The sequence below is a fragment of the Phoca vitulina genome, unplaced genomic scaffold (assembly GCF_004348235.1).
Source record: "Phoca vitulina isolate PV1807 unplaced genomic scaffold, GSC_HSeal_1.0 scaffold31, whole genome shotgun sequence".
Taxonomy (NCBI): Eukaryota; Metazoa; Chordata; class Mammalia; order Carnivora; family Phocidae; genus Phoca; species Phoca vitulina.
The window spans coordinates 11,259,496-11,274,344 of NW_022589734.1; the positions used below are offsets into that span (position 1 = coordinate 11,259,496).

Sequence of the window (14,849 nt, forward strand, 5' to 3'; positions counted from 1 at the left end):
GTATATATATGTACAATGGAATATTACACAGCCATCAAAAAATGAAATCTTGACATTTGCAATGACATGGATGGAACTAGAGGGTATTATACTAAGCGAAATAAGTCAATCAGAGAAAGACAATTATCATATGATCTCACTGACATGTGGAATTTAAGAAACAAGGCAGAGGATCATAGGGGAAGAGAGGAAAAAATGAAACAAGATGAAACCAGAGAGGGAGACAAACCATAAGAGACTCTTAATCTCAGGAAACAAACTGAGGGCTGCTGGAGGGGGGACAGGGTGGCTGAGTGATGGACACTAGGGAGGGTATGTGTTGTGGTGAGTGTTGTGTGTTATGTAAGACTGATGAATCACACACCTGTACCCCTGAAACAAATAATACATTATATATTAATATTAAAAAAAAGAAGGGCCATTGAGGATAGAAAAGACCTCACCAGAATCCCAAGATTTGAATACCAACTGACTAGTGCAGTCCGTTAAGCATCTGACTCTTGGTTTCACCTCAGGACATGATCTCAGGATCGTGGGACTGAGCCCTGTGTTGGGCTCTGCGCTCAGTATGGAGTCTGCTTGAGATTCTTTCTTCTTCTCCCTCTGCCCCTCCCGCTCATGCACGCTCTCTCTCTCTTTTGTTCTCTTTCTCTCAAATAAATAAATAAATCTTAAAAAAAAAAAGAAGAATCCCAAGATTTGAGTCAGAAAAGCATCTCCTAGAAAAGATAGGCTGACAGACAAAACCAAGTGCCAACTATACAACATGCAGACTGTTGAGGCAGAAGCCTGTTTACCGAAGGCACAGTGGATAAAGGAAGTAGTGATGCCAGCCACATCCCCTCTCCCTCTTGTTTTTAAGACAGGTCACATCTCAGTAACTCTAGGACTCTTGCTGGCCTGCAGATTCCTGCTGAAACCCCAATGGAGTTCACTCAAGGAAAACTGAAGCACACCATTAGGTCTCAAAGCACCCTACAACAATCAATGTACAGTACCACAGGCCCACCCCGCAGTCAGTTCACAGCACTTCCATCATAAGGAAGAGCCTAATCCTCCCAGTCCCCATCTCCACGAAGGCTACTCGATCAGAAGCAAGGGTCCATAGGTCCACACAATCCTAAAGTTGCCTCATCAGACACTGGGGATCCATCTTATCGGCCCAATGGTTTTCTTGTTCTTCAGCAAAACATCGTAGTACCAGAAATTAAAACATTTTTCCAAGTAGTGGTCATCAGTCAGTGGTGAGCACAAGGTTCCATCTTTGGTTTTCTTAGCTCTCTGCTTGCAGCACAGAAATACTTCCTGCCCTTGCTCTCGGGTGCTCATCTGCATGGACACAAGAACCACAAACAGAACTGCAAAGTCACTGTTATCTATGACCCACATTGATCCACAACATAGGCCCAATGGGGGTTATCACAACCAATCAGGTCACTGTTAACTCTCAACAGAAGGACTTGAATAGGTCTGAGGACTTCACAGGGCCACACCAGCCAGTGACAGATGACCCGTTACCCAGAAATTTACTAGAGGCATCCAACTACACCAATGTCAACAGTGTAAACATCTGTGTTTTTGTCCATTTCTCTCTTGTTTAGAATGGAGAGCTCCTGCCCCTTTTTGCAGCTATCATTGGTCCCAATTGGCAGTAATCATTGCTTTTCATACTGCATTTGCCACTATCTGGTTTCTATCACGAGGAGTCCTCTGCTCACATTCGAATTTGTCCCCATCATCGCTAACCTGAAAATTCTGAAGAATCATTGATCTCCAATAGAGATATGTGGTCGTTCTTGCCTTCTCTGCCCCACAACCCAGCATTTGCTACCTCCCATTGTACCCTCGTCCCATTTGGTAATAGAGGATGTAAAGACATCCTCATGCTTAAGCCGGATGTTTATCCTTTCATAGGATTAATAGCGATAAGCAGGAGATCAGAGGCAGTGTGGGCTATTCCAGCAACAGGGCAGGAGCCTTTCCAATATATACATTTATGCTGATAGTTTCATTTTATCTTTCACTCAATTCTCTTATTCTAAATCTAGGCCTTCTTAATCAAATATTCTCAATTTCTGCATGTTAGGATATATATTGCCCCACCAAGCTGAGTTTCATTACAAAGCTGCCCCAAACTTTAAAGGATCATTGTTCACCTGCCAACTTCTGGCTATGAATTCCCATCAAGACAGATTATGTGCTACCATACTCTTTATATATTTACACGTCTATCCATTAATGCCCCAACCAGTTCACGTCAGGCCCATTTTCCTATTAGACCTATTTTCAAATGTCTTATAGTTCAGCTTGGTCTACCATGATAGTTATGTGATCTCTTCTGGCATTTATTTAATATAACACACTTCCAGAAATGGATGTGCTGGTAAAGTTTATTTACATCACATTTTATCATGTCAGTCACAATCAAGACCTGGAGATCTGCATTTACATATAGCATCCAGTACATTCCTGGGAGAATTTTTTTTTTTTTTTGCAAAAACAAAAACAAAACAGGAGGCAATCAATAGAACAGTGGGGTAGCTTAATGAACATCATGCTTCTCTGGGGGCTCATCTGGGATTTCAGAGTGAACCGTATCCAAAGGCTGCCAGTGGCAACTCATGAGAGAGTCGTAGAGTTCCTCACTTTTCATCATAAACTCCTTGTTTAATTCCTCAATATTCACATGAAGGTTTGGATCTGCAGGAGCCAATTAATGCATATGAAAAAAATATGTTTTATAGGACACATATTGGCAATGGCTTAAAATCAGAGTTTCAAAAAAAATGAGCAGGAAAATATTGCAGACATTTCATGTTAGAATTTTTAAATTGCATGTTTCCTTTCAATAAGATTTGAAAATAGAAATTAAAGCTGGAAAAGCACCACTACCAGACTCAACGAGCATCTCTGTGGTGGAAGAGATGGAGGAGATGGATGGACTCAAGAGAGGTTTGGGAGATGAATGGACAGTATTTGGAAATGGACTCACTTTGGGGCTAAAGAGAAACGGAGGGTCAAGGACGAGCCCAGAGTTTCTAGCATGAGCACCTGGGTGGACACAGTGCAAGGGAGCCCAGACCAAACCCATAGGATGGGGCTTTGAAACAATAAACATGTTGCTTTATTTGCTTAATTAACAGATTGATGTAAGTGATGCAAACTATATAGAGCAATTAATTCAGAAACAGAGGGAGGCCTGGCCTTTCTTCTTTAAAACCTGGAACCCTATGATGAGGTGGTGTTAAGTTATCATGAAAGCATCAGACCTAGATATTACTTCCAAGTTGCCGGGTTTCCAAGGTTTTTAATGCCATCCCTTATTTTCTCTCCCTGTACTGAATGTAACCAAAGAAGCCCTCTCTTCCTTTGTAATTTTTGCAAGCCTTAGCTCATTCAGGACTGTAATTTTTTTACTTCCTAATACATGGGATCATGCTACTCCTTTGTATTTGTATGCCTATTATAGGCTAAATGTTTGTGTCCCCCCCAGATTCATAGGTTGAAACACTTACTTCCAATGTGATGGTATTTGGAGATGGGGACTTTGGGAGATAATTAGGGTTGGTTGAGCTCATGAGGGTTGGGCCCTAGTCTGATGGGATTAGTGCCCTTACAAAAAAGGATACCAGTACTGGTGCGCTCTCTCCCCCTGCCTGGTGAGGATATAATGAGAAGGTGGCCATCTTCAAGCCAGGCAGAGACCTCTCACCAGGCACTGAATCAGCTAGCACCTTGATTTTGGACTTCTCAGTGTCCAGAGCTATGAGAAATAACTTTGTTATTCAAGCCACCCAGTCTGTGGCATTTTGTTATAGCAGCCTAAGCTGACTAATATCCTTCTATACTTATTTTAGAACCAAGATCACCAAGTAGGCTTAATGCATCATATAGGTTTCATGAGCTACTTCCTACTTTCTTCTCTGGAGTCATTCATGACTATGCTGTCCAATTCTTATTCTTTAGAGCTTCCCATCTCTTTTGAACTACATTTCTTTTGAGAGCTTCTGGTCATAAAATTAGATGCTTCTATTGCTTTGTTTTTTTTTTCCTTAACTTTCTAAAAAAGTTTTTTAAGATTATTTATTTTGAGAGAGAGACAGAGAGTGCTCAAGCAGGGGGAGGGGTAGAGGGAGAGGGGGAAGCAGACTCCCCACTGAGCATGGAGCTGAAGGCAGGACTCCATCTGACAACCCTGAGATCATGACCTGAGCCAAATCAAGAGTCCAACGCTTAACTGACTAAGCCACCCAGGCGCCCCGTGAAATTCTTTCTTAAGGTCAAGCCCCAGGGTCCTTTCCTTCACTGCTATGCGCAGTTGTTTGCTAAAAGGCTCCTGGCTTTGCAGGTTCCTGGTGGCAGGAAAGGTGTCAGCACCACCATGCTTATGAGCAGACCACTGCCTGTCATCTACGGCCTAGAAAACAGACACACTGTGGTCAGCTATGAACCCCAGATTAATGATCTAGGCCCTTCCAGTGACGTTGGCCCTAGTGGTAAAGAAACCCACAAAAGACAAACTAATTACATCTTCCCTAAACCTGTGGGCCCTCGAGACCACGCTGTCCACCACAGTAGGCACTGACCACATGTGCTTACTGAGCACTCGAAATAAGGCTAGTCCTCATGGAGATGTGACGTAAATACACACTGCATTTTGAACACTTACTATTAAGATTTTTAAAAATCTCACTTTCATATTCATTATATGTTTAAATGAAATATTTTGGGTATATTAGTTTACAAATATTGAAATTTCATCTGTCTATCTCTTTTTAGTTTTTGTTTTTGTTTTTTTTTAATTTGGCTACTAGAAAATTTAAAACTGTCTACGTGGGTGGATTTGTGTTTCGAATCACATTTCCCCTGGACAGAGCTGCTCCAGCTCTACGAAGAGCTTATACTAACCGCTGAAGTGGCTATTACCTGCCAGATGCTGTTAAAACACTTAAAAGCACTTTAGAGCTATTGTCCTCACACTTTCTACGAGGTCGGTTTTAACATCCCATTTTATAGGCTGATGCCCTGGAGATGAATTTGTCTGGAATTACAGAACTCATAAGTGAGATCTGAACCCTGGCAGTCTGCATCCAGAAAGCACACTCTTTGTAGGTTTTCCTCTAATCTTTATAATGTCTGCAGGACTGATGAAAGCAGGGAGATTTGACTCATGCTTTAACCAGAATGAAATCCCCCTGAGAGCTGGAATAGGCACCTTTTATTTATGTGTCAGCCAAATATATTTCAATAAAACTAGAACTACCCCATAGCATTTAAAGATTTCTTTTAAACATCAGTTGCATTTCATTTGAACACTGAGCACCTGTTAACCTGCTGACTTAGTCACTGGGACTACAAAGTCACAAGGCAGTGGGTGGGTTTGGTCTGGTGGGGGAACCCTGGAGGTGGGGGAAGTGATAAGAAGTAGGCAACGGTCTTATCTCTGCCTGTCTGTCCCACTTCTCTTTCCCATAACTTAAGTAAAACAGGCCAGACACTTTCTTCCCTTCCTCGAAGAAGACACAGTCAGAAACAGGTCCTGCTCTGGGCAGATGCACTTTGTTCTTTTCAAAACAGATCAAGAACTACAAGGAGCACTGCCTGACACCACAGACAGGGCCTGTGATGTCCTCCAGGAACAAATAACCCCGAAGGAAGCTAGGAGGCCAGGCCACAGTGATCACCTGATACTTTTCCCCTTAACAATCAAAATTAAAGCAGAATTAAGGGGCACCGGGGTGACTCAGTCAGTTAAACGTCTGCCTTCAGCTCAGGGTTCTGGGACTGAGCCCCATGTCAGACTCCCTGCTCAGTGTGGACCCTGCTTCTCCCTCTTCCTCTGCCCCTCCCCCTGCTTGTGTGCTCGCTTGCTCTCGCTCTATCAAATAAATAAATAAATAAAATAAATTAGATAAATAAATAAATAGAATAAAAATCTTAAAAAAAATAAAAAATAAAGCAGAATTAATCCCAATGTTTACATTTATGGAAGAAATAGATCTTAAAAACAAGTTATTGTCTTATTGTTTGGAAACGTACCCATTTCCTAGTCCTTCAGAAAGACCCAAACAGGTGGCTTTACTCAAGCTTCCCACAGAAGCAGTTTCCCAAGACCAGACAAATTGCTGAAGAAAACTGCTTATGTGACCTATGTAGGAATTTTCCAGTAGAATCTCTCAGCTTCTAGCCAGCTGAGTAATGAGTAACCTGGAATGGGTTAGTTTTGTTTTCGACCATGGCCACATAGGGTTTCTGTTACCTTCCAGTGGGTCTTCATCTTGCTTCTCTGCCAGAGCTCTGCTTTCCTATAAGGAAATCAGGATGTTAAGAAAAAATTTTTTTCTTAAAGGTTTATTATCAACACATGCTTTTAAAGAAAACATTAGCTGTCAAAATGATGAAGGACTATAATTATAAAATAGGTGAAGTCAACAGAAGAAAAAATCATAAAGGAGGAACATGCCTGACAAAGACCTCAGGGCTCTCTGAAGCTTCTGGGAACTAACTGGCCTCCTGGGGCCTCAAATATGAACCAGACACCAGGGACCCAGGTATCCAGACTCCACAGTCCCTGCATTAAATAAATGCTCAATTCTCTACCTGGTGGTCTACCCTTCCTTCCAGATGACAACTTGCAAAATCTTCATGAGCACATTCTCTCTGTGGCCTTCTAATCATACCCCAAGCCCATGGCTCAGATAAGGACCAGGACAATAGGTGCTTAAGCAGATGCAGAGACTATAGAAAAGCAAACCAGTCAATCGAAGAAGTAAATTCCAGAAGCACTCCCCAAATAAATCTTGGTTGGTTAACCCAGACCCTATTGGCTGTCCTGGGACAGTGTAAGTTTCTATGACTCCTCTCCATAGGTACCTGTTGGGAACTGTCTTTGTTAAGGATGTACAGCTGTTCCAAGGAACCAACCAATCCAGGAAGAGCCCTGGTAGTTCCTGGCACCAATGAACTCAATTAAGCCTCCCTTGCTAAGAAGGTTGAGATTATATTGAAAGCCAAAGAACCCCTAGCTCTTCTTTTCAATCTATCTGAAAGTATGCCTCCCTTTCCGTCAGAAATAGATCCTGGTTTCGAAAATAAATTATATGGTTATCATAAATTTAATTTCACCATTGGCATGTTTTTCCTATTTAGAAAGGGTTAAGACAGCCAGAGTCTGTGCTTGAATGAGGCATTTCGTATAATACAGTTTCCAAATAACTTCACATTTCCTCCTTTTCAACATGTGTTCTGGTAAATGTGGATCCTACATTACCAGGGTTCAGGGAACAGATGCTCTCTGGAGATGGAGGTTTCTCTTTGTGTGAGGGGCACCTGGGCAGTGCTGGTGTCCTTGAAGAAGGGCACATCTAGTAACTGTTTTCCTCTGCTAGTGGGAGTTTGGGACAGATGCGCTGATGGAGCCCAAAGACCTGAGAATCATTTTGAAGATATTCACATCCCCTGATCTTAAGACACAATGTCAAAATGCAGAGGGCTCTCAGGAGGCTAAGCTCTTGGAGAAATAAGAGCTAAGAACACAGGCGTGCTATGGTAGGGGAAACGGGCAATAAACTGTGACATCTGGCAGAGGTCACACTTCCTTAGGCAAGACTAAAGCAAGGGCATGTGAGCAAAAGATGCCCGGCACAGCCTTACCATCTGGAATTTTGATGATCAGCTTCATAACCAAACTCCCGCCAGGAAAGCAGGCAGGTGGCACAAGAATATATTTATAATTCTTGAAACTGCATGTTATAGTAATAATATGCCTGGAGAGTGGGATGAAAATCCCAGAAGGTGTCAACAAAAATGGAGAAAAGAAGGGGGGTGGGGACAAGAAGAGAAAAAGGGGTATTAATTTCTTTTTAAAATGTTACTTATGTTTCTTTGTTCTTTTGTTGTTGTGTCTGTCTTATTTCTTTGTCCAGTGTTAATTTCTTCATTTTCTCACTAGTACACAGAAATCAGGAATCACTTTCATTCCCAAAGTTGTTAATATACTCAAACCTACACTTCTCTATTTAAGATAGAGGACCACCAGAAGACACATAGACCATTTTCCAAAAGGTCAAAAAAGGGAAGGGGTAGAAGAAAAAAATGTGCTAAAACCTCAGGCAATGTAGCAAAAGATTTTTATTTTTTTGTAAGTGATGCAATATCAAACATCTGCTAAAAGGCCGATTTGGGTTTAAAAAGAAAAAGCCAAGAAATCTAACAAGATATTTTATATAGAAGAAGGCACACCTCAAACAGACTTGAGAAACTGAAAATGAAAAGTTTGGGCAAAAAAAAAAACCCAAAAAAACAAATGCAAGTTTTAAAAACTGAGGGCTTAAACATTAAATCTAATTCTGGGTTTAAGGCACAGGCCATCCCACAAGGAGGACATTACCAAACAGACTGGAGAGAAAACTAACACTTTGACTAAGGGCTCATTTCCATAATATGTAAGTATCTACACAGTCAGAGAAAGGGGCACAACCAACAGAAAAAAAGGTGGACAAAGGACATCAATGAGGTCACAGAACACAGATACCAAGAAACAGTTTAAAAGGTATTTGCCCTCAATAATAGACATATGGCTTCCTCACCTGTCACATTGGTTAATCACACACAGAAACAGAGAGAGGCAAGCATACCCACAGCAGCCATGAAAAGTATAAATTTAGGCAAGCTTTTTGGTAATTTGCTGTCTGAAATTTTAAATGTTATATCCTTTGATCCAGACCTTCCACTTCCAGAATTTTTTAAGATTTGAGAGAGAGTGTGTGCATGAGCGAGTGTGAAAGCAGGGGGAGGGGAGAGGGAGAGGACATCTCAAGCAGACTCCTCGCTGAGCCCAGAGCCCAACCCGGGGCTCGGTCTCACGACCCTGAGATCATGACCTGAGCGGAAATCAAGAGTCAGGACGCTTAACAGACTAAGCCACCAGGCACCCCTCTAGAAATTTATTCTTAGCCAAAAACCACTCAACTACTTGGAGATAGGTAAAAGTTTTTAAAGCACTGAGAACATTCAAAATGTTAGTCAATAAGGGATGAGCTAATATCACAGCACATCCAAATGGGCAACTTTTAAAGAAAGCTCTTTATTAAAAGGGTGAACTGGGTGGGTGGGGGGGGGGAGGGACATCTAATGCAACCTATAAGCAGAAGCAAAGAGTAAACCAGTATGTACTACTCAGTCTGTTCTTACTCAAGTCTCCCCCAACTCCCTAAACAAAAATAAAGCCCAATCACGCTGATTTACGAAGAGTAGAAGGGAAAAATCTAGAGGACGTAGATGTACTTGAACAGGACTTTCTTCTAAATGGGGAGGAGATGGGGAAGAGGGAAGGGATGGGGAAAAGGATGGAGAAAGCTTTCCCTTACTCTAGTCCCTCTGTGTGATTCAGAAATAGCTTACTTTAGTAACCAAAATATTAGAATATCTTTGAAAAGCGTGTTAATGTTTTCTGCTACTGCAAAACTACCTCTAGTCCTATTTTAAGAGTAAAATCAATTGAATGGTCATCTAAAATTTAGTAGTAAGAATTTAGGCACAGACGTCATCAGCCTAGGATTTTGTTTTTGGAAGATAGTAATGACTTAAATTGTTCGCCGAATTTCTTCAGTCATCAGCTTTTACTCTCTGGTATTAAAATGCGGAGCAAAAGCCACGGCTGTGGGAATTGGAATGAGAGCATCTGGAGGCGTGAAGACAGGAAAAAGATGCTTCTATGTTGGGCACACGGATGGTCTAGGAATCATTTCAGGGAGGGATACCTTAGGCAGGACCAGAGTTTCAGCTGGGGGTCCAGAGGTCTCCCGCACAGAAAGGTCGAGTCCATTTCCATCTGCTGCACAGCCACAGGTGGAGACAGAAAGGGAGTAACCGCTGTGCTGTTGTTCAAACCAGTTGCCGGAGTGGTAAGCTTGGCAGGGTTGGAACACTGGCTTCCCCCTAGTAGTGGAGAGGAGACAACAGGAATGACCTCACCAACCAAGGCAGAATCATTCAGAACCCCAGGACTCTTTCTTCTTTCCCCGGAGGCTAAGGGGTAAGGGTAAGGATGATTTCTGCGTTAACTGTTTAAGAACACCTATTTCCAAAGCAATAGTTGGTAAATTGCCAAAAATCATGTAAGAAATAGAGCACGGATGGCCTTCATTTTCATTCAGAGTAGGAAAAAAACAGCTTACCTTTGCCAGTACCAGTAATAATGATTTTGTTGAGCTCTGCCAAAACCTGCAAAATTCTCCTGCCCCGCCATTTATCCAGAAACTTGGCAGAATGAGACCAGGTCTCCACAGTTTTTATTCCTGTATCGGAAATTCCAGGTAAGGGGGCTAACACCTCTCACGCCAGCAAATACCTCTCACAACTGCCTGAGAATAGTAATTACACTTAGTGACAATTCCTGCTAGGCAATGAATTGCTTGACTTTCATTACAATGGGGTTAAGGTGTGGTTGGAGCAGGAGTCCATAGGGGTCACCTGGGGGGACTTCTGCAAACTAAGGAGCTGGCTTTAAGCCTGCTAGCCCCCCTCTACCAAATGCTGGCCCCAGGGAAGGTAGCCGGAAGCCAGTGGGGACAGAGAGGAGTATGTGTTTGAGGGACTGACTGAAGTTTCCATCCCACCCCCTACAATAATTGAGTCACTTGTAATAACTAAAACCTTAAGACAGAAACCACAAGTTGACGTTTCCTTCCTCAGTTCAGTTATCTGCTAACTATTCGAACCAGCAATTAATGGACTCTTTTTTATAGCCTCTACAGGTTGAAATTATTACGCTGACCAGCTGGTGGAAAGAAGTTGAAGGAAAACACACAAACACGTGCACCCGTCCCACCCACCCCCCACTTAAAGCCGGTACAAGAAAATATTTTAAAGAAATTTTTCTGTGGTTCAGTATCATTTTTAAAAACACAATAAAGCATGCCTTCCCAAATTTCAACGTGTGGAAGAATTACTTCGGCATGTTGTTTAAAAGGTAGGTCCCGATTCAGTAGATTTGGATTAGACCTCACTCAGATTCTGTTTTTCTAAGTAGCAAGCCTATGCAACGTGTCAAAATGTAAGAAGGTAACTTTTGAGTCCAAATAGGGGCACTTCGGGTCTGGCCATTTCCCTGCAGCTTATTAATAAGTGCTTGATGTATGTATTAATAAGTGCTTGTGCCTGGGTGGCTCAGTCGTTAAGCGTCTGCCTTTGGCTCAGGTCATGATCTCAGGGTCCTGGGATCGAGCCCTTCATCGGGCTCCCTGCTCAGTGGGGAGCCTGCTTCTCCCTCTGCCCCTACACCCTGCTTGTGTTCCCTCTCTTGCTCTCTCTGTCAAATAAATAAAATCTTAAAAAAAAGTGCTTGATGTATGTAGTCTGTATTTACCTGGAATGTAAAAAATAATCAGCATGGATTCAAATCATTCATTCACCATTATTTATTGAACGCCTCCTTACACAAAGCAGGGTGGAGTCCCTACTCTAGATCTCCCCTAGCTTCCTGGGAGATGGTATTGATGAACAGCTGTGGAACACATTGCTAGGCACCACCCACTATTCAGTTTCTTTTTCTTCCTTAATAACAGAACCCTGACTTTATTTGGGGGGCAGAGATAGGCTTCACTAAAAGACATTTCCTAGCTTTCCCTGCACAGGTAGATGCGCTCAACTGGCCAAAGTCTGGCTAGTAAGATGTAAATAGAACATTATAAGGGGGTTGAGGAAAGCTGTGTGGGCCAAGGGAGTTTGTTTAGCTGGAAGGAGGCCTATTGTCCTCCACCCTTTCCCCAGACAGAGTGCTGAGATCATAGATATGATGGCTGGAACCCAAACTCTGCACATATTTTGGCCTATGAGGTGACATCATGGAGGAAGTCATGCACAAGAACATAGGATCTGAAAGAGAAAACGGGTCTAGGTCTCTGGTGACTGTGGACTCCTTGTGCCAGCACTAGCCTGGCTACCTCTAGATTTCTCTTACCTAAGAGATCAATGTCTTGGTTAAGCCACAGCTGTTTTAGGTTACTGTATGAAGTTAAACTCAATTCCTAACTACTATAGCAGCTTGGCCATCAAATAAAACATACCAGTTAAGGATTCTTTTTGTAAAACTTTAATGAGTTTTTTGTTCCTTCTCTTATTTTAGAGCTGTATTTTATAAAAGGAAAATCACAATTTTTGCTCTGAATGGGTGAGAGATCAAGCTATAGTTAGAAAGGAAAGCAGAGGCTAGACGTTGATAAGAAGGTGGTAAGGAGGCTGAGGAAGGGATGTCGATGATGCATGTTGAAATCACCCAGCATGATGGTGGGAGCTGGGTACAGAGGACCCTGAGCAAAGGTCCAGAGAAGATGGACATTCAGGGGCTTTGTTGATGACAGTGACAAGGAAGGGTTCATAAATACTGTTTTGTTCTCTTAAAAGCCCCAAATGCCGACTTATCATATTTCACCTGCATTATTCCCATGAAGCAGGTGAAGCAAATTTATCCCAGGGCAGACAATTGGCCAGTGTCCAGAGGAGGTAACCCACTCTTAGCTTCCCTTAGCTCTACATGAAAAAGAGACCAAAATCCTCTGGGAATATGCACATGACCTCTGTCTTCCTAAAAGTGGAGACTTGCTACCTGCCACAGTGAGAAAGGAGGGTAATTGAGGAGGAGTATTAGACTCTCATATTTCTAACAAGGCTGATTTTCTCTGCTATATCCTGCTTTTAGCCCAGTATATCCACCTTACCAACTGCTGCCTCCCCCCACTCCCAAAACAAACTGTTTTTTCTTTAGCCAACCAAAGCCAGGCACTCAATAAATATTTGTTGAATGAATGAATAAATCAATGCATGGCTCAAGTGTAGAAGGCTTTTCAATCAATAATTTAAAAGCAAAACAACAACAACAAAATCCTGTTGTGCTTTAGCGTTAATGAACTTTTAACGGTTGTTTCTTGGCAACTGTAGTTTTCAGAAGAATGAGATTAAATGGCTCTTTGCATCCTGCCTTAAGAGAACAGGAGGTTTGCAGGAAGTATGCTCAGTTTGAATCCAGTTGAACAAGTATGTAATTTTGTATTGCTTTTCTTTAGAGAGTGAAAAACTGTTTTCTTCTCTCTTAAAAAGAAAGTTTGAGCCCAAGGAAATATAAAAAGCAGCAGCACTAGGCCTGTTACTTAGCTGTGTGGTTTTGAAAGTTACTTTTCTAGACCAATTTCACATTTATAACCTCATACTGGATGAGTGCATTTTAACTGTAGAGACACTAATCCTTCTGAAAATGTAATGAACTTTTATCAGTGCTCTCCTCCAAAAATGTACATACACAATTTTGCATATAATTTCAGGGGATTCAAAGCCTCCAAGACTTATCCATAAACTCCCTTAGATTGGGATTACCTGGATAAATGCTCTTTAAGGTCTTTCAAGCTCTAATTGGTTCCAGTAATTTCTAACAGTTAAAAAAAAGAAAAAGTACACCACTTTGAGTTATGTTTATGTTGTTTACACTATGGCTTTCATTCTAGAACCAGCTATATTCTAAAAGATTCCTGGTTGGAGCAAAAGACTTTTTCAAGCCATAGTGTTCTTCGTTAAAATGTGACAAGCTGGTAAAAATGTGACAATCTGGTAGTAGATGCTGAATATAGTAAATTACCCTGTTACAGTGCTAAAATTAATTTCAAAAAACGTACTGAATGAGTACTAATTCTTATCAAACAGTAGTTGAGATTTCCCTGGCAGTAAAGAAGAAGAGCACCAGGGGCTTTCCAGAGACAAAAATACATAGAAAAAGATTTAAAAAAAAATTTTTTTTTTATATATTTGTCAGAGAAAGAGAGCACAGCGGGGGGAGGGGAGGCAGAAGGAGAAGCAGACTCCCCGCTGAGCCGGGAGCCCCATGTGGACTCCAGCCCAGGACCCCAAGATCATGACCTGAGCCGAAGGAGACACTTAACTAAGCCACGCAGGTGACCCTTGAAACAGGTTTGTTCGAAGATTTCTTTTTGGATGAGAGGATATCACTTTTACATTAAAATAAATGGATTTATCATTAAGTAAAATGCAGTAAGTCATATTTTTCAAGATAAAATATGAGACTTCAAAGAAATGTCTTGCTTATTCTTTGTCCCATGCCCAGGGGACACCCACTGCAGGAATTCACACTTTTCTCACTTGAGTGGTTCTCCAGTGGAAACAGTCAAGAAGCAGTCAACAGAAAATAAATAGTAAAATAACTTGACTTTTTGTAGGTAATTAGCACAAAGTGAAGGAATTAGGATAAAACAGTGAACGACTACACGCGTTTCCAAGACCGAGAGTTTGACTACAGCATTTTCAGTGCCTGAGAAGGGCTTCAGGTGGAGTCGCCGAAGTGCGCAGAAGACAAGGCCTTCCTCGGGTTGCAATGACAACTAAAGCATGCAGAATCATTTCTACAAGACTCAAACCAGTGTAAATGAAAATAAACCCGAGTTAGATACGTGGTGACAATCCACAATCCCAGAGAACAAATATTCTTGAAAACAAAAGGGTCAAAGTGCTACAGGGATCAGCGATAAACGGGGGTTGAAGAACTGACACCGACGGGTGCCATCTACCTCCTGCTTGTCAAATCCACCTGCCGTGGCCTTTATGAGACAAATTATGACGCTCCAGAATGTATTCCATTAGGTTTGTACAAAGCTGCCATTTCTGAATCTCCACACCTTATGAAAACCTAAAACGTCAATCAAGGCAATCTTTGCTTTCATGAATGTTTCATTTTGCACCTGAACCGGGAGGTGGTGAAAAGTGAAATGTGAGATTTCCTTCTGGAATGTTCATGTAGGATGACTGCGCCCTTCTTCCTCAATCAGTCCGTCTTTACCCCTTTC

General features: G+C 41.8%; 1 protein-coding gene across 2 annotated transcripts; it reads right to left on the minus strand.

The window, feature by feature from the left end:
- Nucleotides 1-669: 669 nt before the first annotated feature.
- On the minus strand, nt 670-14,235 carry CUNH6orf52 (chromosome unknown C6orf52 homolog). Of its 2 annotated transcripts, XM_032424977.1 has the most exons (5): nt 14,149-14,235; nt 10,179-10,298; nt 9,762-9,939; nt 6,260-6,305; nt 2,391-2,700 (listed from the first exon to the last, which is right to left on the minus strand). In XM_032424977.1, exons 2-5 carry the CDS (start codon nt 10,247-10,249, stop codon nt 2,543-2,545), a joined length of 453 nt encoding a protein of 150 aa, XP_032280868.1. In that variant the 5' UTR covers nt 10,250-10,298; nt 14,149-14,235; the 3' UTR covers nt 2,391-2,542. The 2 variants fall into 2 exon arrangements, with proteins under 2 accessions (XP_032280869.1, XP_032280868.1); XM_032424978.1 differs by lacking the exons at nt 2,391-2,700; nt 14,149-14,235 and adding an exon at nt 670-1,329 and having other exon boundaries at nt 10,179-10,799.
- Nucleotides 14,236-14,849: the final 614 nt, after the last annotated feature.